Raw genomic sequence first — 23,095 nt, forward strand, 5'->3', positions numbered from 1 at the left:
TGATGTAAGGGAAACACAGTGTGATGTAAGGGAAATACAGTGTGATGTAAGGGAAGTACAGTGCGATGTACAGTAAGGGAAGTACAGTGTCATGTAAGGGAATTACAGTGCAATGTACAGTAAGGGAGGTACAGTGTGATGTAAGGGGGCGCAGTGTGATGTAAGGAGGGTGCAGTGCGATGTAAGGGGGGTGCAGTGCGATGTAAGGGGGGTGCAGTGCGATGTAAGGGAGGTGCAGTGCGATGTAAGGGAGGTGCAGTGCGATGTAAGGGAGGTGCAGTGCGATGTAAGGGAGGTGCAGTGCGATGTAAGAGGGGTGCAGTGCGATGTAAAGGAGGTGCAGTGTGATGTAAGGGGGGTACCTAAAGGATAAAAAAAAGGGTCAGACTAGATGGGCCAAGTGGTTCTTATTTGCCGTCAAATTCTATGTTTCTATGTTACAGTGTGATGTAAGGGAGGCAGTGTGATGTAAGGGGCGTGCAAGTGTGATGTAAGGGAGGTACAGTGTGATGTAAGGGGCGTGCAAGTGTGATGTAAGGGAGGTACAGTGTGATGTAAGGGGCGTGCAAGTGTGATGTAAGGGAGGTACAGTGTGATGTAAGGGGGGTACAGTGTGATGTAATGGGGGTGCAGTGTGATGTAATGGGGGTGCAGTGTGATGTAAGGGGGAGACTGTGTGATGCAAGGGGGGCGCAGTGTGATGTAAGGGGGGTGCAGTGTGATGTAAGGGGGGTGCAGTGTGATGTAAGGCACAATGTCAGTGACCGATGCACTGAACCAACATTATACACTTTTTTTTTGGGGGGGGGGGGGGGGGGGGGGGGCATATATATATATATATATATATATATATATATATATATATATATATCATCCCTTCTAAAGAGTAGATAAGTGCAGAAGTTGCCCATAGCAACTAATCAACTTAGAGAATGTACCTGATAAATGCTCGCTAAGGCTGATGGGTTGCTATGGGCAGCTTCGCCATTCTTTAGGGCAGTCATTCCCAACCGCGGTCCTCAAGGCACACCAACAGTGCAGGTTTTTGTGATATCCAGGCTTCAGCACAGATGGTAAATCAACATAACTGAGCTACTAATTAAGTCACCTGTGTTCAAGCCTGGATATCACTAAAACCAGGACTGTTAGTGTGCCTTGAGGACCGTGGTTGGTAATGCCTGCTTTAGGAGGTTTGAGACATCTCCCCCTTTGTGTCTGGTACCTCAGTGATGTCACTAGTAATTGCTGCCTCCATGGTGGTGCTGTGTACACGGAGGACTGCTGGTCTCCGTCTCTCTGCAGACGTTCTGCATGTTACCCATTACTAATCAGTATTCCTGACTATGCCGCAGCCCTAGATTGCCATGTTACTGTATATATTGTTTCCTTAAGCTATCGGCAATCACCCTTATATGAAACAAGAGGACATCAATGAAAAGCTGGGGATCGCTCATTTCATCCACAGACACAATGGGAAACAGAGGTATATGGATCCACATGTGGCACAAGGAGATTTATTGTTGCCGTAAACCCTAACCAGCTCAGCAGAAATATACGGTATTCCCCTTGTTCCCATTTTATTCCTCCCCCCTGCCTGTGTACGAAGCGCAGACAGCCGACGCACATCGGTTAATAATAGAGACGACTGGTGAGACCATTTGGAATATGGGGGATCGTTTAGAACTAAACAGCTATTGGGGGTCATTCCGAGTTGTTCGCTCGCAAGCGGATTTTAGCAGATTTGCTCATGCTAAGCTGCCGCCTACTGGGAGTGAATCTTAGCATCTTAAAATTGCGAACGATGTATTCGCAATATTGCGATTACACACCTCGTAGCAGTTTCTGAGTAGCTCCAGACTTACTCGGCATCTGCGATCATTTCAGTGCTTGTCGTTCCTGGTTTGACGTCACAAACACACCCAGCGTTCGCCCAGACACTCCCCCGTTTCTCCGGCCACTCCTGCGTTTTTTCCGGAAACGGTAGCGTTTTTTCCCACACGCCCATAAAACGGCCTGTTTCCGCCCAGTAACACCCATTTCCTGTCAATCACATTACGATCGCCAGAACGATGAAAAAGCCGTGAGTAAAATTCCTAACTACATAGCAAATTTACTTGGCGCAGTCGCAGTGCGGACATTGCGCATGCGCATTAAGCGGAAAATCACTGCGATGCGAAGATTTTTACCGAGCGAACAACTCGGAATGACCCCCATTGGGTAGTGTGTACACTGCACATCGCCGTATTCTGGATTGTTCTGGTCAGTCTGAATCGATGTGAATAAGAGGGGGGTTACATGGTCCATTGACAGAGAAGGCTGCGCCAATTCCCAGCGTGACAGGCAGGAATAAACCCCTAACGCGAATCTTATAAGCTGGATAAAACCAAGTTGTCCTTAGCAGTGAAGGAGTTAATAGATAATGGTGGTTATTTCGAGTTGTTTGCTAGCTGCATTCGTTCGCTACGCAGCCATGAGGCAAAAAAAAACGGCAATTCTGCGCATGCGTATGCGCGACGTACTATTACAACAAACGATGTAGTTTCACACAGGGTCTAGGGAAGCTTTTCAGTCGCACTGGTTGCTGCAGTGTGATTGACAGGAAGTGGGCGTTTCTGGGTGTCAACTGACCGTTTTCATGGAGTGTTCGGAAAAACGCAAGCGTGCCAGGAAAAACGCAGGCGTGGCTGGGCGAACGCAGGGCGTGTTTGTGACGTCAAATCAGGAACTGAATGGTCTAAAGTGATCGCAAGCGCTTAGTAGCTTTAAAGCTACTCTGAAACTGCACAAAAACAACAACTTTGTAGCCGCTCTGCGATCCTTTCGTTCGCACTTCTGCTAAGCTAAAATACACTCCCAGTGGGAGGCGGCATAGCGTTTGCACAGCTGCTAAAAACTGCTAGCGAGCGAACAACTCGGAATGGCCACCAATACACGGTTAAGTCACATAATTATGACCAGCAGCTAATAGCCAGAATAACTGCCGTGTGCGGCACTGACAGCAGCTAGATGGGCTGATCTGCCGTTTTAGACACGTCTGGTAGCCCCCAGGTTCATTGTGACGGTGAGCTGATCCACTGTAGCGCGTCGGTCAGCCCTCACGCTCCTTCTTAGCCGACATTCACCGCTCACATTAATGGCTCGTGGTGATCCGCAGTTTTCACGTCGGTTATTCGCAATGGTGCCATTTGTCCAGTCACGATACACCTTCACCGCAGCAGCACGCGAACAGTTCACACACTGCGCTACGTCAGATATACTTTCACCCTTGGCCCGAATGCCGATAATTATCCTTTTCCAACTCTGATAAAATCGCCCCTTTTACCCATGACAGCAACGAGTGATATGTGTGCAGACGGCCTATCGCACCCCTTATATACCCACCAAGCCAGCGCACGACACGTGACGTACTTCATGGGCTATGCGCTGCCGACATCACATGTAGGAGGTGGTCATAATAATGTGACCATGTACACTTGCAAAAACATCCTAAGACAGGTTTACAAAACCATACCCACTAGCGACCGCCACCCCTGTCCGTACGTCTCACCCGGCGCATGCGCAGTCGCCGTTTTCTCTCTGTGGCGCATGCTGAAATCCGAAAGTTTCCACTAGCTTCTGGGCCTAATTCAGACCTGATCGCAGCCGATCAGGTCTGAAGTGCGCATGCGTCAGCGCTGCAGTGCGCCGGCGCATGCCAGAAAGCCGACGGCCGTCTCAGCCCTGTGATCGCCTCTGCCTGATTAACAGGCAGAGGCTGGGCGGGAGGGGGCGGGGGCCAGCTGCGCTTGGCCGCCGTTTTAGGGGAGCGGTCAGGGCAAGGCGTGCCCGGACCGTGCGGGCTGCAACCGGGACATCGACGAGAAGCTCCCTGCCAGCGCACAGGAGCTGCGCTGGTATGGAGTTACTCTTCAAGTACAAAAGCATCGCCGCTGTGCAGCGGGGTAGGTCCTGACATACAGGGCGGACTAGCCCTGTGCCGGGCGTCCCCCCGCATGTCATGGAAGCTGGTCTGAATTATGTGCCTGGCTGGGGGGAGGAGGCAGAGCACCTCACGCGGGAGCAGGGACACCCCACACTGGTGTCCTCCCCGGCTGGCCGCAACAGAGTTACCCTGACACTGCGGCCGAGTGGGCTGCGGCCCTGCTGCTGATGAGAGATGGCACCCTTGGGGCAGAGAGATTAGCAGTGTCACTGATAGCTGCTAATGAAAACCCACCAAACTACCTTGCTGCCAGGTACAGTACCCGCAGCGCATCCACCGCACCTGCCCAGACCCTCCCCCATACGCGGTGCCTCCGGAACTCCTACCCCACACGCAGTGCCCACTCTTCCGCCCCTCCCACCACCGCAGCACCTCCCAAGCCCCTACTACAGCCCTCCCCACATCCGCCCCCCCCCCTCTCTACCCACAGCATCTACATACACCCTCCCCCATACGCTGACATCTCCCACAACCACCCCCAGCGCCTCCTAACCCCCTACCCCACCTGCGGCACCCCCCCATCCACCTGCAGCCCCTTCCACCATCGGCCGCACCACCACCCCTCCCCCACATGCAACGCCTCCAGACCCCTTACACCACCCACGGCCCCCACTCCCCTGCCCCTCCCTCAACCACAGACCCTCCCAACCACAGCCCCCATCCGCCTCCCCTCCACCCACAGCCTCTACAGACACCCTCCCCTATCCACCGTCAACCCCCGCAGCCGCCCATCCCGCACCCATAGCGCCTCCTCACCCCATACCGCACCTGCGGCACCCCCGCACCCGACCATCCACCACCCGCAGTGCCTTCGGACCCTTCCAACATCCGCCGCACCTGCCACTCCACCACACGCCTATCCCCCACACACGGCCCCTCCAGACCCTCTACACTACCCACGCCCCCCACTCCGCTGCCCCTCCCTCATCCACACAACCTCCCACCCCCATCTGCAGGAGACCCACAGCATCTACAGACATCCTCCCCCATCCGCAGTCATCCCCCGCAACCACCCAACCCCACCATCTCCTGACCCCCTTACCCCACCCGCGGCCCCACTGCACCCACCCCTCAACCACCCGCAGCGCCTCCAGACCCCCCCCCATCTGCCGCACCCCCGCACCTACCCCTACCCCACGCGCGTCGCTTCTGGACCCCCTGCCCCACCCGCAGCGCACTCACCCCTTCCCCACTGCCCCCACCCCTCCACCACCCGCAGCGCCTCCCAACCCCCTCCCCCATGTGCCGCACCTGCCCCTCCCCCACGCACTGCGCACTCGCCCCTTCCCCACCTGCAGCGCCTCCGGAACCCCCTCCCCCATCCGCCAGATCCCCGTACCTGACCCTCCCCTACACGCCGCACCTGCCCATCCACCACCTGCAGCACCTTTGGACCCTTCCACCATCCGCCACACCATCACCCCTCCCTCACATGCGGCCCCTCCAGACCCCTAGACCAGCCACAGCCCCCACTCCCCTGCCCCTCCCTCAACCACAGACCCTCCCAACCACAGCCACCCCCCCTCCACCCACAGCCTCTACAGACACCCTCCCCCATCCACGGTCAACCCCCACAAACGCCGCTCCCTCACCAGCAGCACATTCTGACCCCCTACCCCACCCGCTGCACCCGCCCCTCAACCACCCGCACCACCTCCGGACCCCCTCCCCCATCTGCCGCACCCCCACACCTGCCCCTCCCCCACGCGCATCTCTTCCGGACCCCCTACCCCACCCGCAGCGCCCTCGCCCCTTCCCCACCCGCAGCACCTCCTGACCCCCTACCCCACCCGCACAACCCCACTGCACCCGCCCCTCCACCACCCGCTGCTCCTCCCGACCCCCTCCCCCATCTGCCGCACCCCCCACCTGCCCCTCCACCACCTACGTCGCTTCCAGACCCCCTGGCGCACTCGCCCTTCCCCACCTGCAGCGCCTCCGGAACCCCATCCCCCAGATCCCCGTACCTGCCCCTCCCCTACCCTACACGCGGCTTCCCCCGCCCTCCACCACCCATAGCGCCTCCGGATCCCACTCCCCCGCACATCCCCACCCGCAGCGCCTAACGACCCCCTCCCCCATCCGCGCCCCCCCCCCCCCCCCCCAACCCGCTGCATTCTGTACAGTGTGCCCTGCAGGCGCTGTTCACACCGTCGCAAGGGGCTACGCCCCCTTCACCATCCAACGCCCTTTCATTGTACAATATTAACCGCTCACAAAACTAGGAATGCAGGTAATACTTCATATAATACATATATTGAATGGCGTACAGGGGTTAAGGGGGCATAGCCCCTTACGACAATATTGCTACAATATTTGTACACAGTTAAGGTCCATACACATTAGACGATGTCGCTTTATGAGCGACGTCGTCTAGTGTTTCCCCTCCTGGGCCGGCCGGTCGGCGGCCGACTGTACACACTGAGCAATATGACCGCCCAAATCGCTCAGTGACATCACGCCTCCACCGGCAGTCCAGATTGAGCATGCATGCACTGCCAACAGCAACGATCGTTGCCGACCCGCGGGGCCGCGCATCGGTCATCGCTGGCGGCATACACACTTAAAATGAGCAACGTTGCTCAGGGAGGGGGAAAATGAGCGACGTCGCTCATTTTATCGGCAAGTGTGTATGGGCCTTTAGCGCAAACACGTCTCGCCAGAAAACGATGACAGATTATAGCCACGTAGAGGAAGCGGCCGATCTGTAGGGACCCGAAACTTCTCTGATTAACTTTATTGACGCATAAATGTTTTTTTTTTTTAAATGTCATTTTCCAGCAGTCAATTATTCCAGTGTTGAGTGTAACCCAATTTCACAACTGTCACTGAATACACCATTACATAATGATACTCATCAAAATGCAAATTCCTTTTATTTGTTTTGCAGACATATAAAGATATTATAGGCGGAATGATGAAAATTACAATTAGTTACTTGAAAGAACAGAGAAATGTGCCGCGATTTATGGATTGTTTCCACTTTATGATCCGGGTGCTTAAAATATAAATAATAAAATATCTATCTTCAATGACATACTCAGACTATTAGTCTTATCGGGGGGGAATTTAATTGAAACTGCAGCTGTGGAAATAATGATAGGACACGATGCTTTCAAATTAAACTATACGACGCATATATTATTCTTATTTGCCGAAGTCTAATTTCACAATGCAAATGTAAACGTCAAAAGGCTTCTACCGGAGTGTCTGGCGTTCGTTTAAACTTCTCTGCGAAACGGGGCAAAAGCCCGTTGTTAAAGGGGGACCCGTCACCAGGGGTGGGTATTTCGGGAGCTGAACCAATATACAGTCATTCTGACCTCAGCTGGGTACACACTATACACTATGGGGGTAATTCAGATCTGATCGCAGCAGCAAATTTGTTAGCAGTTGGGCAAAAGCATGTGCACTGCAGGTGGGGCAGATGTAACATGTGCAGAGAGAGTTAGATTTGGGTGGGTTATATTGTTTCTGTGCAGGGTAAATACTGGCTGCTTTATTTTTACACTGCAATTTAGATTTCAAACTGAACACACCCCACCCAAATCTAACGCTCTCTGCACATGTTACATCTGTCCTCCCTGCAGTGCACATGGGGGGTAATTCTGAGTTGATCGCAGCAGCAAATATGTTAGCAAATGGGCAAAACCATGTACAGTGCAGGTGGGGCAGACATAACATGTGCAGAGAGAGTTAGATTTGGGTGGGGCGTGTTCAAACTGAAATCTAACTTGCAGTGTAAAAATCAAGCAGCCAGTATTTACCCTGTACAGAAACAAAATAACCCACCCAAATCTAACTCTCTCTGCACATGTTATATCTGCCCCCCCCTGCAGTGCACATGGTTTTGCCCATTAGCTAACAAATTTGCTGCTGCGATCAGATCTGAATTAGGCCCAATACTGACCAATCTTGCAAACTGCGATGGATCGCATCAACCATTATACAATGTATACACCCATTTGATAAACGTCTGGTGGCACTTTCCCATCGGTAGCCGGATGATAGGGCGACAGTCAATAGGGCGTCAGCTTCAAAGTGTCAAAATGACAATTGTCAACACACGTTTTTTGGTGTATTTTACATGTTTTCCCAACTTTTGCTTGATTTACTATCCACGTGGACTACGATTGGGAATAGTAACCTTCGCTTGCCCGAAGCGTAGCGAGCCCCCGTGGGTACACTTTTCGACTGATTGTGGTCACATACGATGAAACACAAAAGGACACCCAAAAAACCTTAAAAACATTGCGTCAACCATTTCTGTGTTGACAATTGTCATGCCGACATAATCCACCGTCTTCCTTTTAACTGTCTACCGTTTGTCCCTGTTGACCACATGGGGTCGAACCAATGACTGCCTGCCTAGTCACTGTAGATCTTCTGTACTGCACCACTTCCCGTCTGCAGTGCTGCACATCACATGGGATGTACAATGCAGCACCCCAACATCAATACTGCAACCATATATTGTGTCATCGTACCGCAGATCATGCAGTTTGTACAGGTGCGTTACGATTGGTCACCAGTCATCAAATCGATAAAAGAATGCCGAGAGTGTCGAACTGTCGAAATTCATCATGTCTACCCGGATAATAAGTCGACACAATGAAATGTTGGATATCCGTCCTTGGTGGTCTAGTGGATCTTTACAGTGACAGGTCCAGTGTCCCGGCGGCCATGTGACCGTTACTTCTGATGCAAACATCCAATGCTGCAGCATAGCAGTGAGTACTTCTCCCCCTAACCCTAATTCCTAACCCTCCCAGTAATGCCGAACACTAAACCCCTCCCCCTCATCAACAGTGACATCCCGATGTCAACATTGTGGAGTCGACATTGCAATGCTGACATAGTTACAGTGGCCAGATCATTCCGGTGTGTACCCAGCTTTTGCGCACTGAAGATCAGCCCCAACCACAAGATGGCCGACTGTACGCCAGTTCTACAGGCGACGACCGGATACTTACAGCATGTACATGATAACGCCGATACTCCAGATATCACACTGCTGACTGTAATCGTGGGCGTTGATGACTTCGGGAGCTGCCAGTTAAAAAGGACAAACACTAATATTAATAATACACAAAACACTTATAAATGCTTAAACACACAGCGCGGCCAATGTGCTGATGGGGCCTAATTTATTCCCAGATGAGAGACAGAGGCAGCAGATGTGGGAATGAATTATGTACAGACTTCTGCAGTTTATGGTTTCCCCCCATGGAAGTGATGACTGGCTAAATATCTAGATGATCGGTGACTTTTTAATTGTTCTGAGTGACAGGGCAGCCAGATGGGGCAGCCGTACAAAAGGTACAGTATTCTTTTACATCTTTGATGTGGCGGCTGCTAACGCTGCATCAACAAATCTCAGGCCGGACTGGTCTTGGGCCCAGGTATATTTCATTCTATTCACATCCACTGCCGAGATTTGCTGGCGTAAACCGACACCCTATTAAAGAAATGGCCTAAAGAATCAAAATGGCTGAAATGAAATTTATCAGGAGATGATATTTTTTTATTTTTTGAGGTATCTATTCTGGGCTACGTACAAAACTGGACACACACCGAGCTCCCTGTGATGTAGAATCCTTTCCATGCATTTAGGCTATACATGCAGTGTGTATTGGTCTGAACTGCCAATCAAAATCTTTATAGGTCATGAGGAAGCAGAGAAACAAAACGGCCGCACATGGAGCGCTTTCATGGTCTAGTTCGCAGACTGTGGCACGTTCAGTAAAATCTGGGCGTCCTTAGCCGAGCACGCAGAACTAGATTGGAGGTTCTGCCCACGCAAGGGGCACCACTGGAGGAAACCCGGGGCAGAAAAGTTTATTACAGAATATTGTACAATGGACACGTATATACTGTATCTGACAGCAAGCAGTTGATAACAGCATACAATAGATGTAATCAATGATGGATTACCAACAGGGCAGTTGGGGAGGTTACCCATGGGTTCCGCCACATAGGAAGCCCCACTCATAGCTCCATCATCAGTGTGGAGGGCACTGCGGCATAAACTGGGCTACATCATCAGTGTGGAGGGCACGGCGCCATAATCTGGGCTACATCATCAGTGTGGAGGGAGCGGTGGCATAATCTGGGCTACATCAGTGTGGAGGGCGCTGTGGCATAATCTGGGCTACATCAACAGTGTGCAGTGGCATAATCTGGGCTACATCAGTGTGGAGGGCGCTGTGGCATAATCTGGGCTACATCAACAGTGTGCAGTGGCATAATCTGGGCTACATCATCAGTGTGGAGGGCGCTGTGGCATAATCTGGGCTACATCAACAGTGTGCAGTGGCATAATCTGAGCTACATCATCAGTGTGGAGGGCGCTGTGGCATAATCTGGCCTACATCAACAGTGTGCAGGGCAAAATGGCATAATCTGGGCTACATCATCAGTGTGGACGGCAAAGCAGCATAATCTGGGCTACATCATCAGTGTGCAGAGCGCAGTGGAATAATCTGGGCTACATCATCAGTGTGAGGGAGTGGTGGCATAATATGGGCTACATCATTGGTGTGGAGGGTGCGGTGGCATAATCTGGGCTACATCATCAGTGTGGAGGGAGTGGTGGCATAATCTGGGCTACATCATCGGTGTGAAGGGTGCGGTGGCATAATCTGGCTACATCATCAGTGTGGATGGAGTGGTGGCATAATCTGGGCTACATCATCAGTGTGGAGGGAGTGGTGGCATAAACTTGGCTACATCATCAGTGTGGAGGGCACAGCGGCATAATCTGGGCTACATCATCAGTGTGGAGGGCGCTGTGGCATAATCTGGGCTACATCAACAGTGTGCAGTGGCATAATATGGGCTACATCATCAGTGTGGAGGGCGCTGTGGCATAATCTGGGCTACATCAACAGTGTGCAGGGCGCAGTGGCATAATCTGGGCTACATCATCAGTGTGGATGGAGTGGTGGCATAATCTGGGCTACATCATCAGTGTGGAGGGCGCAGTGGTATAATCTGGCTACATCAACAGTGTGCAGGGCGCAGTGGCATAATCTGGGCTACATCATCAGTGTGGATGGAGTGGTGGCATAATCTGGGCTACATCATCAGTGTGGAGGGCGCAGTGGTATAATCTGGTTACATCATCAGTGTGGATGGAGTGGTGGCATAATCTGGGCTACATCATCGGTGTGGAGGGAGTGGTGGCATAATATGGGCTACATCATCGGTGTGAAGGGTGCGGTGGCATAATCTGGGCTACATCATCAGTGTGGAGGGCGCAGTGGTATAATCGTGGTCACATCCTAATTAAATTCTGTGTATCGTTATATTACATAAACCTTAATATGTTATAAGAGAAATCAGTAATAAGACAACCTGACTAGTTCCACGTGTCTGCTTACCCATGTATATAGGGGTCCCACACGTAGACTGCAACATGTTTTCACTACCAACTCCCCCCTTTTGCACCGCCAAACCAAAATCTGTAACCTATGGGAGATGAAAACCTGGCATGGTTACTCCAGACAAAAACACACATGTAGGATACATCACAGGACATTTACTAACACTGCATTAAGAAGTGTACAGTACAGTACACTCCTCTGCATGTTCTCGCACTGCTCCGGAACTAGGTATGTGTGATGCAGAGTTGTACACTGGCAAATAGTGATGTGTAACTGGGCAGTAATGCCGCCTCCGGCCAAGGTCAGTGACGGTGCAATGACAAAAATCCAGGGAAAGCAGACATGAATGTTTCCAGGCGCATCATATGCACAATGTACAGGCTAGCGCAAGCTCACCCCGATGACGACGATCATCATACTAAAGGGAGCTATTCAATCACGGGTGATGTGCCGCCAAACATCACCGTGGTATTAGGCTGTTCACCTATTTGCCTGTTACAGTTTCATAGTTTGCCGAGGTAACCTATGTCATCCTCACACACTACGTGAATATAAACCAATACACACAGTGGCAGATGTCTTGTTCCTATCTGCAAGGGACGCACATTTACAATTCTGCTTAAACAAACGTAACACTGCTACGGTCACACTCAGAAGGGTCTCCGCAGGGAATCCAGACCAATAAGACAAAGGACATCATCAACTCGAAATGTTTTTGTTGTATTGTGGTTGAAGCGCTGTGCGCTCTACTTATACATGCCTCATAGATCACAATATAAAGGGAAACAAAGTGGAAGGTTAGAAAAGGTTTAGGGTCTGAGCAATGGGAATACAGTACAGACTGACGGGCGTACATGGTCAGGTACTTAGGGTTACGGAGAGGCCCATCACATTCTGGACAGAGAAACAAATGATAATGCCCTACATAGGGTCATACCGATGGGACGCTGTACACAGGGGCGCACCGGGAGAAACGTCGCACACAGGGGCGCACCGGGAGGGCGCACCGGGAGGGACGTCGCACACAGGGGCGCACCGGGAGGGACGTCGCACACAGGGGCGCACCGGGAGGGACGTCGCACACAGGGGCGCACCGGGAGGGACGTCGCACACAGGGAAGGACGTCGCACACAGGGGCTCTGATATGTGGGGGGAGGCCCAGCACAGGGCAAGTCCGCCCTACATGCCGGGTCCTGCCCCCCCCCCCCCATAGACATGTTAAAGCATCAAACGGCGGCGATGCTTTCGCATCTGTCGAGTAGCCCTCTACATACGCATCCTAGCTGCGAAGGCAGATGGCTACCGCCCCATGTTTAGGGTCGCAGCGTCAATTTAATGGGGCATCAGACAGCGAAGGCTCCCACAGCAGCATTCCAGTCTGAATTAGGCCCTTTGTACACAGGGGCACACCGGGAGGACGTCGTACACAGGGGCACACCGGGAGGACGTCGTACACAGGGGCACAGTGGGAGGACGTCGTACACAGGGGCACACCGGGAGGACGTCGTACACAGGGGCACACCGGGAGGACGTCGTACACAGGGGCACACCGGGAGGACGTCGTACACAGGGGCACACCGGGAGGACGTCGTACACTGGGGCACATCGGGAGGACGTCGTACATAGGGGCACACCGGGGAGATAGCTGGACACACAGACACACCGGGGAGGTAGCTGGACACACAGGGGACACACCGTTAGGGAAGCCGGACACACAGGGGACACACCGGTAGGAAGCCGGACACACAGGGACACACCGGTAGGGAACCCGGACACACCGGTAGGGAACCCGGACACACCGGTAGGGAACCCGGACACACCGGTAGGGAACCCGGACACAGGGGACACACCGGTAGGGAACCCGGACACACCGGTAGGGAACTCGGACACAGGGACACACCAGTAGGGAACCCAGGCACACCGGTAGAGAACCCGAACACAGGGACACGCCGGTAGAGAACCCGAACACAGGGACACACCGGTAGGGAACCCGGACACACCGGTAGGGAACCCGGACACACCGGTAGGGAACCCGGACACAGGGGACACACCGGTAGGGAACCCGGACACACCGGTAGGGAACTCGGACACAGGGACACACCAGTAGGGAACCCAGGCACACCGGTAGAGAACCCGAACACAGGGACACGCCGGTAGAGAACCCGAACACAGGGACACACCGGTAGGGAACCCGGACACACCGGTAGGGAACCCGGACACACCGGTAGGGAACCCGGACACACCATTAGGGAACCCGGACACACCATTAGGGAACCCGGACACACCGGTAGGGAAGCCGGACACACCGGTAGGGAAGCCGGACACAGGGGCCACGCCGGTAGGGAACCCGGACACAGGGGCCACGCCGGTAGGGAACCCGGACACACCGGTAGGGAACTCGGACACAGGGACACACCAGTAGGGAACCCAGACACACCGGTAGGGAACCCGGACACAGGGACACGCCGGTAGGGAACCCGGACACAGGGGACACGCCGGTAGGGAACCCGGACACAGGGGACACGCCGGTAGGGAAGCCGGACACAGGGGACACGCCGGTAGGGAAGCCGGACACAGGGGACACGCCGGTAGGGAAGCCGGACACAGGGGACACGCCGGTAGGGAAGCCGGACACAGGGGACACGCCGGTAGGGAAGCCGGACACAGGGGACACGCCGGTAGGGAAGCCGGACACACCGGTAGGGACCCGGACACAGGGACACACCAGTAGGGAACCCAGACACACCGGTAGGGAACCCGGACACAGGGGACACGCCGGTAGGGAACCCGGACACAGGGGACACGCCGGTAGGGAACCCGGACACAGGGGACACGCCGGTAGGGAACCCGGACACAGGGGACACGCCGGTAGGGAACCCGGACACAGGGGACACGCCGGTAGGGAACCCGGACACAGGGGACACGCCGGTAAGGAACCCGGACACAGGGGACACGCCGGTAAGGAACCCGGACACACCGGTAGGGAACCCGGACACAGGGGACACGCCGGTAAGGAACCCGGACACACCGGTAGGGAACCCGGACACAGGGGACACACCGGTAGGGAACCCGGACACAGGGGACACACCGGTAGGGAACCCGGACACAGGGGACACACCGGTAGGGAACCCGGACACAGGGGACACACCGGTAGGGAACCCGGACACAGGGGACACACCGGTAGGGAACCCGGACACACCGGTAGGGAACTCGGACACAGGGACACACCGGTAGGGAACCTGGACACACCGGTAGGGAACCCGGACACAGGGACACGCCGGTAGGGAACCCGGACACACCGGTAGGGAACCCGGACACAGGGACACGCCGGCAGGGAAGCCGGACACAGGGGACACGCCGGTAGGGAAGCCGGACACAGGGGACACGCCGGTAGGGAAGCCGGACACAGGGGACACGCCGGTAGGGAAGCCGGACACAGGGGACACGCCGGTAGGGAACCCGGACACAGGGGACACGCCGGTAGGGAACCCGGACACACCGGTAGGGAACCCGGACACACCGGTAGGGACCCGGACACAGGGACACACCAGTAGGGAACCCAGACACACCGGTAGGGAACCCGGACACAGGGGACACGCCGGTAGGGAACCCGGACACAGGGGACACGCCGGTAGGGAAGCCGGACACAGGGGACACGCCGGTAGGGAAGCCGGACACAGGGGACACGCCGGTAGGGAAGCCGGACACAGGGGACACGCCGGTAGGGAACCCGGACACAGGGGACACGCCGGTAGGGAACCCGGACACAGGGACACACCAGTAGGGAACCCAGACACACCGGTAGGGAACCCGGACACAGGGGACACGCCGGTAGGGAACCCGGACACAGGGGACACGCCGGTAGGGAACCCGGACACAGGGGACACGCCGGTAGGGAACCCGGACACAGGGGACACGCCGGTAAGGAACCCGGACACAGGGGACACGCCGGTAGGGAACCCGGACACACCGGTAGGGAACCCGGACACAGGGGACACACCGGTAGGGAACCCGGACACAGGGGACACGCCGGTAAGGAACCCGGACACAGGGGACACGCCGGTAGGGAACCCGGACACACCGGTAGGGAACCCGGACACACCGGTAGGGAACCCGGACACAGGGGACACACCGGTAGGGAACCCGGACACAGGGGACACACCGGTAGGGAACCCGGACACAGGGGACACACCGGTAGGGAACCCGGACACAGGGGACACACCGGTAGGGAACCCGGACACAGGGGACACACCGGTAGGGAACCCGGACACACCGGTAGGGAACTCGGACACAGGGACACACCGGTAGGGAACCTGGACACACCGGTAGGGAACCCGGACACAGGGACACGCCGGTAGGGAACCCGGACACACCGGTAGGGAACCCGGACACACCGGTAGGGAACCCGGACACAGGGACACGCCGGTAGGGAACCCGGACACACCGGTAGGGAACCCGGACACACCGGTAGGGAACCCGGACACAGGGACACGCCGGTAGGGAAGCCGGACACAGGGGACACGCCGGTAGGGAAACCGGACACAGGGGACACGCCGGTAGGGAAGCCGGACACAGGGGACACGCCGGTAGGGAAGCCGGACACAGGGGACACGCCGGTAGGGAAGCCGGACACAGGGGACACGCCGGTAGGGAAGCCGGACACAGGGGACACGCCGGTAGGGAAGCCGGACACAGGGGACACGCCGGTAGGGAAGCCGGACACAGGGGACACACCGGTAGGGAAGCCGGACACAGGGGACACACCGGTAGGGAAGCCGGACACAGGGGACACACCGGTAGGGAAGCCGGACACAGGGGACACACCGGTAGGGAAGCCGGACACAGGGGACACACCAGTAGGGAACCCGGACACAGGGACACACCGGTAGGGACGCCATACACAGTGCACAGGGGGAGTTAGAGAATTTAGTGATGAGGAGCGGATCACACATCTCATACTGTGTCTCACCTTAATGTTCAGTATCATCTCCTCATCGTCTGCTTGCTCATTACTCTTCACTAATATGTTTTCTAGTTTCAGATCCCTGTGCACAACATCTGCAATGACATGGGAACACGGTGATACGGCTTATGTCATCTCACCCAGGAAGCGGTCATCAGACATTTCAGGAAAGCCAGTAAAAGGAATGAGCAGAGACTATTATCTGACGTCCCATAACACAGGTCACCAAGCTCCTCCTCTGCTAGTTACTGGGAGGAGCTCTGCCGACGTTGATACATAGCGGAAGACAGTGGAGATTTCTAAATTGAATGTATTACACTTTCAGCACAGTGCTTCCACTTACACGAAAACTCTATGCCGGGAAAGCTCCACGCATCCTAGAGAACAGGCAGAAGTATAGGGTGCAGCGAGTACAAAAATCAAATCAGGGCTCAGAGGCCTTGTACAACTCAGACAGAAGTCATCAAATATACACACGGTCTACAGAAGCTGCTCCACATAATAGGGTATAAGAGCAGGCAACAGGTACATATTCTAGGAGAGTATGTAGTTATTACCTCTTTTGTGTAATACTTTGGGTTTTTATTCCGAATCATTTCGAAAATTGCCCATACAGATGGGTCCACGTTTATCTTGGACTTTAATAGGATTAATTGAGCCAGGTCAATCAGACTTAATCCCCTGCTGTAATGACTTAATCTCCTGCTGCATTGTTCTCTGCATTGTATTGCAACCGAGAACAATAGATGAAGGGTTTATGTTAATAAACCATGGTGTGCCTAGGCGCAGCAAAGAAGTCAAGATAAAGGAGGACCCATCTGTACCTACAAAATGTTCTGTTTAAAAGGCTTTCTTACTTTCCATTTTTATTATTATTAATAATAATAATAATAACAACAATAACAATAATAAGCAGTACGGATGGTGTAATGGTCAGTATTACTGCCTCACAGCACTGAGGTCACGGGCTCAGTTCTTACCAGGCCATAACTGTGTGGAGTTTGTATATTCTCCCCATGCTTGAGTGGGTTTCTTCCGGATACTCCGGTTTCCTCCCACAATCCAAAAATATACTGGTAGGATCACTGCCCCCCAACAAAAAACTAACCCAAGCGTAGTATATATTTGCGAATTTGGTAATTTCCAAGTAATGAAAGTTCAAACTTAGTGTCTAAACTAGAAAAGCACTTCTAATTTGAAATCTCCATTAATCCAGTACATCAGTATACTGTAAGTATATAGTATTTTATTTGTACATTTTAAGAAAGTGAAGCATTAAAATCAGTTTAAAATACACTTTATATGCATTTTTATTTTAAGACCGAGGGTATGGGGAGGGAGGGGGGTCTTTTAATTTTGGTTTCCCCAGGCCTTTATGAAGGTTCCGGTATAAATGGTCGACCATGTTATGGTCGACAGTCATTAGGTCGACCACTATTGGTCGACATGGACACATTGTCGACACATGAAAATGGTCGACACATGAAAGGTCGACACATGAAAAGGTCGACATGAGTTTTTTAACTTTTTTTGGTGTCGTTTTTTGCGTAAAGTGACTGGGAACCCCAATTAGTGCACCGCGTCCCCTCGCATGGCTCGCCATGCTTCGGGCATGGTGCCTTCGCTCCGCTACCGCTTCGCTCGGCACACTTTACCGTTCCAATCGTAGTCCATGTGGATCGTAAAGTATGGAAAAGTTCCCCAAAAGAAAAAGAAAAAGTTAAAAAACTCATGTCGACCTTTTCATATGTCGACCATTTTCATGTGTCGACCATGTCAATGTCGACCAATAGTGGTCGACCTAATGACTGTCGACCATAACATGGTCGACCATGTGAACGGATACCCTTTATGAACCTCTGAAAGGGCCTGGTCATAATGTATATGTGCAGATGTCATAGCATACATTTGCAATGTCACAGAGGTGCCAGCAGAGGGCGAGCTATAGGGGACGATCTTTTCGCTGCTTCAATGTGAACTGCAGTTCTTCCCACTACTGAAGACGTGCAGGACGACACTAACATCAGGCCACACAATGTGCAGTGGAAGGAAATTTACTACTTTGTTTTATGGTTACTTTTTATTTCATTGGTCTTTATTAAATTCAAATTTACATTTAATTGCACATAAGCACAATGCACTAGGTACCGATTGGTACATGTATGTTTTTATTATTTTATAGATTTACTTCCGGATATTGATTATTTTGTATTTGTCAATTAATTTCTGGCGTATTTGAATTTTACTTGTCAATAACTGCTTTGTTACAGAGACGATATCCACACCCCAGACCTCCCTCTCTCTCCACACCCCGGACCTCCCTCTCTCTCTCTCTCCACACCCCAGACCTCCCTCTCTCTCTCCACACCCCGGACCTCCCTCTCTCTCCACACCCCGGACCTCCCTCTCTCTCTCCACACCGCGGACCTCCCTCTCTCTCTCTCTCTCTCCACACCCCGGACCTCCCTCTCTCTCTCCACACCCCAGACCTCCCTCTCTCTCTCTCCACACCCCAGACCTCCCTCTCTCTCCACACCCCAGACCTCCCTCTCTCTCTCCACACCCCAGACCTCCCTCTCTCTCTCCACACCCCAGACCTCCCTCTCTCTCTCCACACCCCAGACCTCCCTCTCTCTCTCTCTCCACACCCCGGACCTCCCTCTCTCTCTCTCCACACCCGGGACCTCCCTCTCTCTCTCTCTCTCTCCACACCCCGGACCTCCCTCCTTCTCTGCACCGCAGCCTTCTCTCTTTCACTCCGAACCACGGCTCTCTAGATCCGCACCACAGCCCTCTCTCTCTCTCTCTACACCCCAGCCCTCTCCATCTCCACATCCCGGCCCTCTTTTTCTCTCTCCACACCCAAGCCCTTTTACTCTCCACACTCTAGCCCTCTCTTTCCGTACCCAAGCACACTCTTAAGACCCCCCCCCCCCCCCCCCGCAGCCCAGCCCTCTCTTTCCCTCTCCACACCCCAGCGCCCTCACTCTCTCTTTGGGCAAGCCCTCTCCATCTCCGCATCCCAGCCCTCCCTCTCTCTCTCGCTTTCTCTCTCTGCACCCCAGCCCTCTCATTCTCTCACTACACCCTAGTGCCATATCTCTTTCGCTATCCCAGCCTCCCTCTCTCTTTCTCTCTCTGCACCCCAGCCTCCTCTCTCCGCATCCCGACCCTTCCTCTCTCTTTCTCCCTCTCCACATCTCTGCTCTCACTCTCTCCCCGCACCCCAGCCCCCTGTCATTTTCTCTCCGCACCCCAGACCTCTCTCTCTCTCTGCTCCTCGGCCCTCTCTCTATCCACTTCACTGCCCTCACTTGCTCTCTGCATCCTGGCTCTCTCTCTCATTTATATCGCCCATAAGACATGCCAGGCAGCGTCTCCTCTCCTATGGAAGCCAGGATTGTGACGCTGTTACATCCATGACGCATTTTAAAAAATAAAATTAATTTTAGTTCTATTACAAACATCAGCACTAACCCAAGGCAGATGGGGCCACCTGTGCCCTTATGCTTGTGGCTTGGCCCGGTGGCACCCACCACCCCCTCCCTGGCAGTGTGTATGACCTTTCTTCACTTTCCCCCAAAAAGTATGTTATCCGGACACTTTTTAGCAATGTTCCCCCACAGTATATCATTGGTCAGCCACCAGAATACCTTTCTTGTGAAGATAGGCTATGGCGGAGGCCAGGCTGTGAATCACGTGTCTCGTTTCACTCTCCCGTAAATGCGTCCTGCGTTCCAGAATACCCTGCAGCTCCCCACCCTCACACAGCTCCATCACCAGGTACATCCGCTGCAAAACAAACGCATCAGCTTCAGAGGGCGGAACAGACCACATGCACTTATTACACGTTTGGAGCATAGTCCGATTTGGCAGAAGGCTCACAGCTCGCGCTGAAGACGTGAATCGGTCATCTCCTTAATTTCGGCTAGTCCAGACTGAACAATCCTGTGACTACGTAGAAGCAGAGGATGAATAAGATCCCATCGGGCCCTCGGGTCTTGAGATTCACTTCTAGTGAGTTACTCAACTATGCACCTCTTACCCCTGGGTGGGCTACCTGGGGATCCTGCTACCTGGCAGTAGGGTACCCAAAGAAATTTGCGAGTTGGTGTTAGTTAGGCAGTTGGTAAGAATACAGTCCAGGTGAGGACCCACATAGTTGCTCCCTCTTTTCATTTGTTTCAAGATAAATTATATTTTGCTTCCACATGAATTGGTCTGGGGCTTCTCTTCAGACTCAGAAACGGTTTGCTACATAGGAAACATTTATTAAAACACCAGTTATCCTTCTATCAGGGAACAAATTAGAAACTACTTTAGGTCTACGCTATGGTATGAAACGCGGGCTTACCGGCAAGGCCCTCCTTGTGGTTTGGTCTCTGATCCCTTTGTGCCCACTACACCGATCCCTGTAGTGATATTGCCTATAGAGCTTAAATGTTGAATCATGTACGCAAGGCGTCAGCTCTAAGTGGGAGCTATTGTTTCTTGTTGTCAGCCACAACAGATGGTGTTATTACAGAGGTAGGACAGTTGCTGGCACAAGGTCAAAATACTTCCCCCCCATAATCACGAGAACTTCAGCAGATGGGTCTACTCATTGGTGAAGGGCGTATCATTGAGAGGAATTGGTGTAGAGCACAATGTGGCACCGGGACCTTATACATTTATTATCCTGAGCAAACACAGAACAGAGGACAAGAACGGACTATCGTGTTCTGTAAATAATGGCCTAATGCATCTAGCAGCCGCCCCTCCTAATCACAGGTTACTGCGAGCGGTAGCAAACTCCGTCAGCTGCTCCAGTTCTTCCCGCAGAGCAGTGAACCATGGAAGAGGTGATGGCGAGAAACCTGGTGGAAACAGGGCCAGGTAGACACATTAATGGGTGGGAAGTAGGAGCCAAGTGGGAGTCAGAACCAAGTGGAAGCCGGGCCAGGTAGACACATTAATGGGTGGGAAGTAGGAGCCAAGTGGGAGTGAGAACCAAGTTGAAGCCAGGCCAGGTAGACACATTAATGGGTGGGAAGTAGTAGTGAGAACCAAGTGGAACCGGGCCAGGTAGACACATTAATGGGTGGGAAGAAGGAGCCAAGTGGGAGTGAGAACCAAGTTGAAGCCGGGCCAGGTAGACACATTAATGGGTGGGAAGTAGGAGCCAAGTGGGAGTGAGAACCAAGTTGAAGCCAGGCCAGGTAGACGCATTAATGGGTGGGAAGTAGTAGTGAGAACCAAGTGGAACCGGGCCAGGTAGACACATTAATGGGTGGGAAGTAGGAGCCAAGTGGGAGTGAGAACCAAGTAAAAGCCTGACCAGATAGACACATTAATGCGTGGAAGCGGTGAACTTGTGGAAGCAAGGCGAAGTAGATGCTGTAATGGGTTGAAGTACTAGGTGGAAGTGGCGACTAGGTGGGTGCAGGGCCTAACCTTGGGGGTCTCAAACACTTCCTCCAGGTGGATGATGTGATCATGATTAACTCTTTTCAGGATGGAAACTTCCCGTTCCAGCAGTTTCACTGCGGAGCTTCCGGCCTTTGAAAAAAAAAAAAACACACAAAAAGTAAGTATAATCTACAAGGAACCTATATTAGGATCTGCAACGTTGAGACATGCATGCTACTTCGTTGTATTCTATTTGCTTGTTATTGTATGTTGGTCATTGCAGCCTGAAGGGCTGTCATCTTCCATCTCTGGCCTTCAGCTTATGTGTGCGGACATAATGGTACAGCTCTGATACAGCCCCCCGGGTTCGGCAGCAGGACCAGCCTGCGTGCGGCCAGCATTAGATAAATCAGCGGTTGCAATATTTCCACCCACAGTGATGAGAGAGAGAGGTTACACCGCTGCGCTCAGGGTCACTAGTGCTGAGTGCGTTTTACCAGCCCCTGAGTGTGTGTCCTGCAGAGAGGGGATTACAAAAGCTCCATTCCGCTATAACACACATGGAGACGGCTCTCTACTGGGGGCTATAAAATACCAATGCAGCTTTATACAATAAATACTGTACAATTTTTTTTTTTTTACCTTTTCTCGATTTACTTTTTTAATTGCCCATATCCTGCCGGTATCCCTGTGAGTAGCTTCAATCACCACTCCGAAGCTTCCTTGCCCCAACTTCTTGCCAAATGCGTAAATTTGCTGAAACATAATAAAAGTCATATCAGCAAGTCAGGAAGAGAAAACAGAGGTAACAGTGTACTGGATTCTATGTACAATGGAGAGGAGACAGGAGTATCCTGGATTTGTAGGGTGCAGAAAATATTGGGGCAGATGTATTAAGTCTGGAGAAGGGATAAAGAAGTGATAAAGAAGTGATAAATGTAAGGTGACAACGCATCAGCCAATCATTACAGATTTGAAAAATGACAGGAGCTGATTGGCTGGTGCATTATCACCTTGCACTTATCACTGCTTTATCACTTCTCCAGGCTTAATACATTTGCCCCAGAGTTCTGCCTTTATATAAAAACACTTAAGAGGAATGGCGTGACTTACTTTGTTCAGACGGTCCTACAGTAGGTACTGGGTGGCATGCTGTACATTTGGGCACGGTTGTGGACCCCTACAGAGGCCCGGTACATTTGTACCTGCCCCTTCCCCTCTCCGAGCACCCATGTGTAGCCCTCCGTGGCCCCTTCAACTCCTCATGTTTCTGCTTTCCCCCCCAGTTCCTCCACTCTATAGTCTGATAAGAAAGTAAAGTACCCCTACCAGCAGTAGGTAATGGGGCAAAGAGCTTTGTGTAGGGAGGTGGGATTT

At 53.0% G+C, this 23,095-nt stretch overlaps 1 protein-coding gene across 7 annotated transcripts in view; it reads right to left on the reverse strand.

The window, feature by feature from the left end:
* The window catches only part of STK33 (serine/threonine kinase 33), a 127,582-nt gene that overhangs the window by 17,292 nt on the left and 87,195 nt on the right, over positions 1-23,095 (reverse strand). For all 7 annotated transcript variants that reach the window (XM_063944045.1, XM_063944041.1, XM_063944042.1 and 4 more), the window contains 6 exons: positions 22,361-22,474; positions 21,764-21,868; positions 19,984-20,122; positions 16,337-16,425; positions 11,365-11,452; positions 8,956-9,031 (listed from right to left, as the gene is read on the reverse strand). In XM_063944045.1, coding sequence (XP_063800115.1) covers positions 8,956-9,031; positions 11,365-11,452; positions 16,337-16,425; positions 19,984-20,122; positions 21,764-21,868; positions 22,361-22,474 — 611 coding nt within the window. The remainder of the gene's footprint in view (positions 1-8,955; positions 9,032-11,364; positions 11,453-16,336; positions 16,426-19,983; positions 20,123-21,763; positions 21,869-22,360; positions 22,475-23,095) is intronic.

This window comes from Pseudophryne corroboree, chromosome 11, assembly GCF_028390025.1.
Source record: "Pseudophryne corroboree isolate aPseCor3 chromosome 11, aPseCor3.hap2, whole genome shotgun sequence".
Taxonomy (NCBI): Eukaryota; Metazoa; Chordata; class Amphibia; order Anura; family Myobatrachidae; genus Pseudophryne; species Pseudophryne corroboree.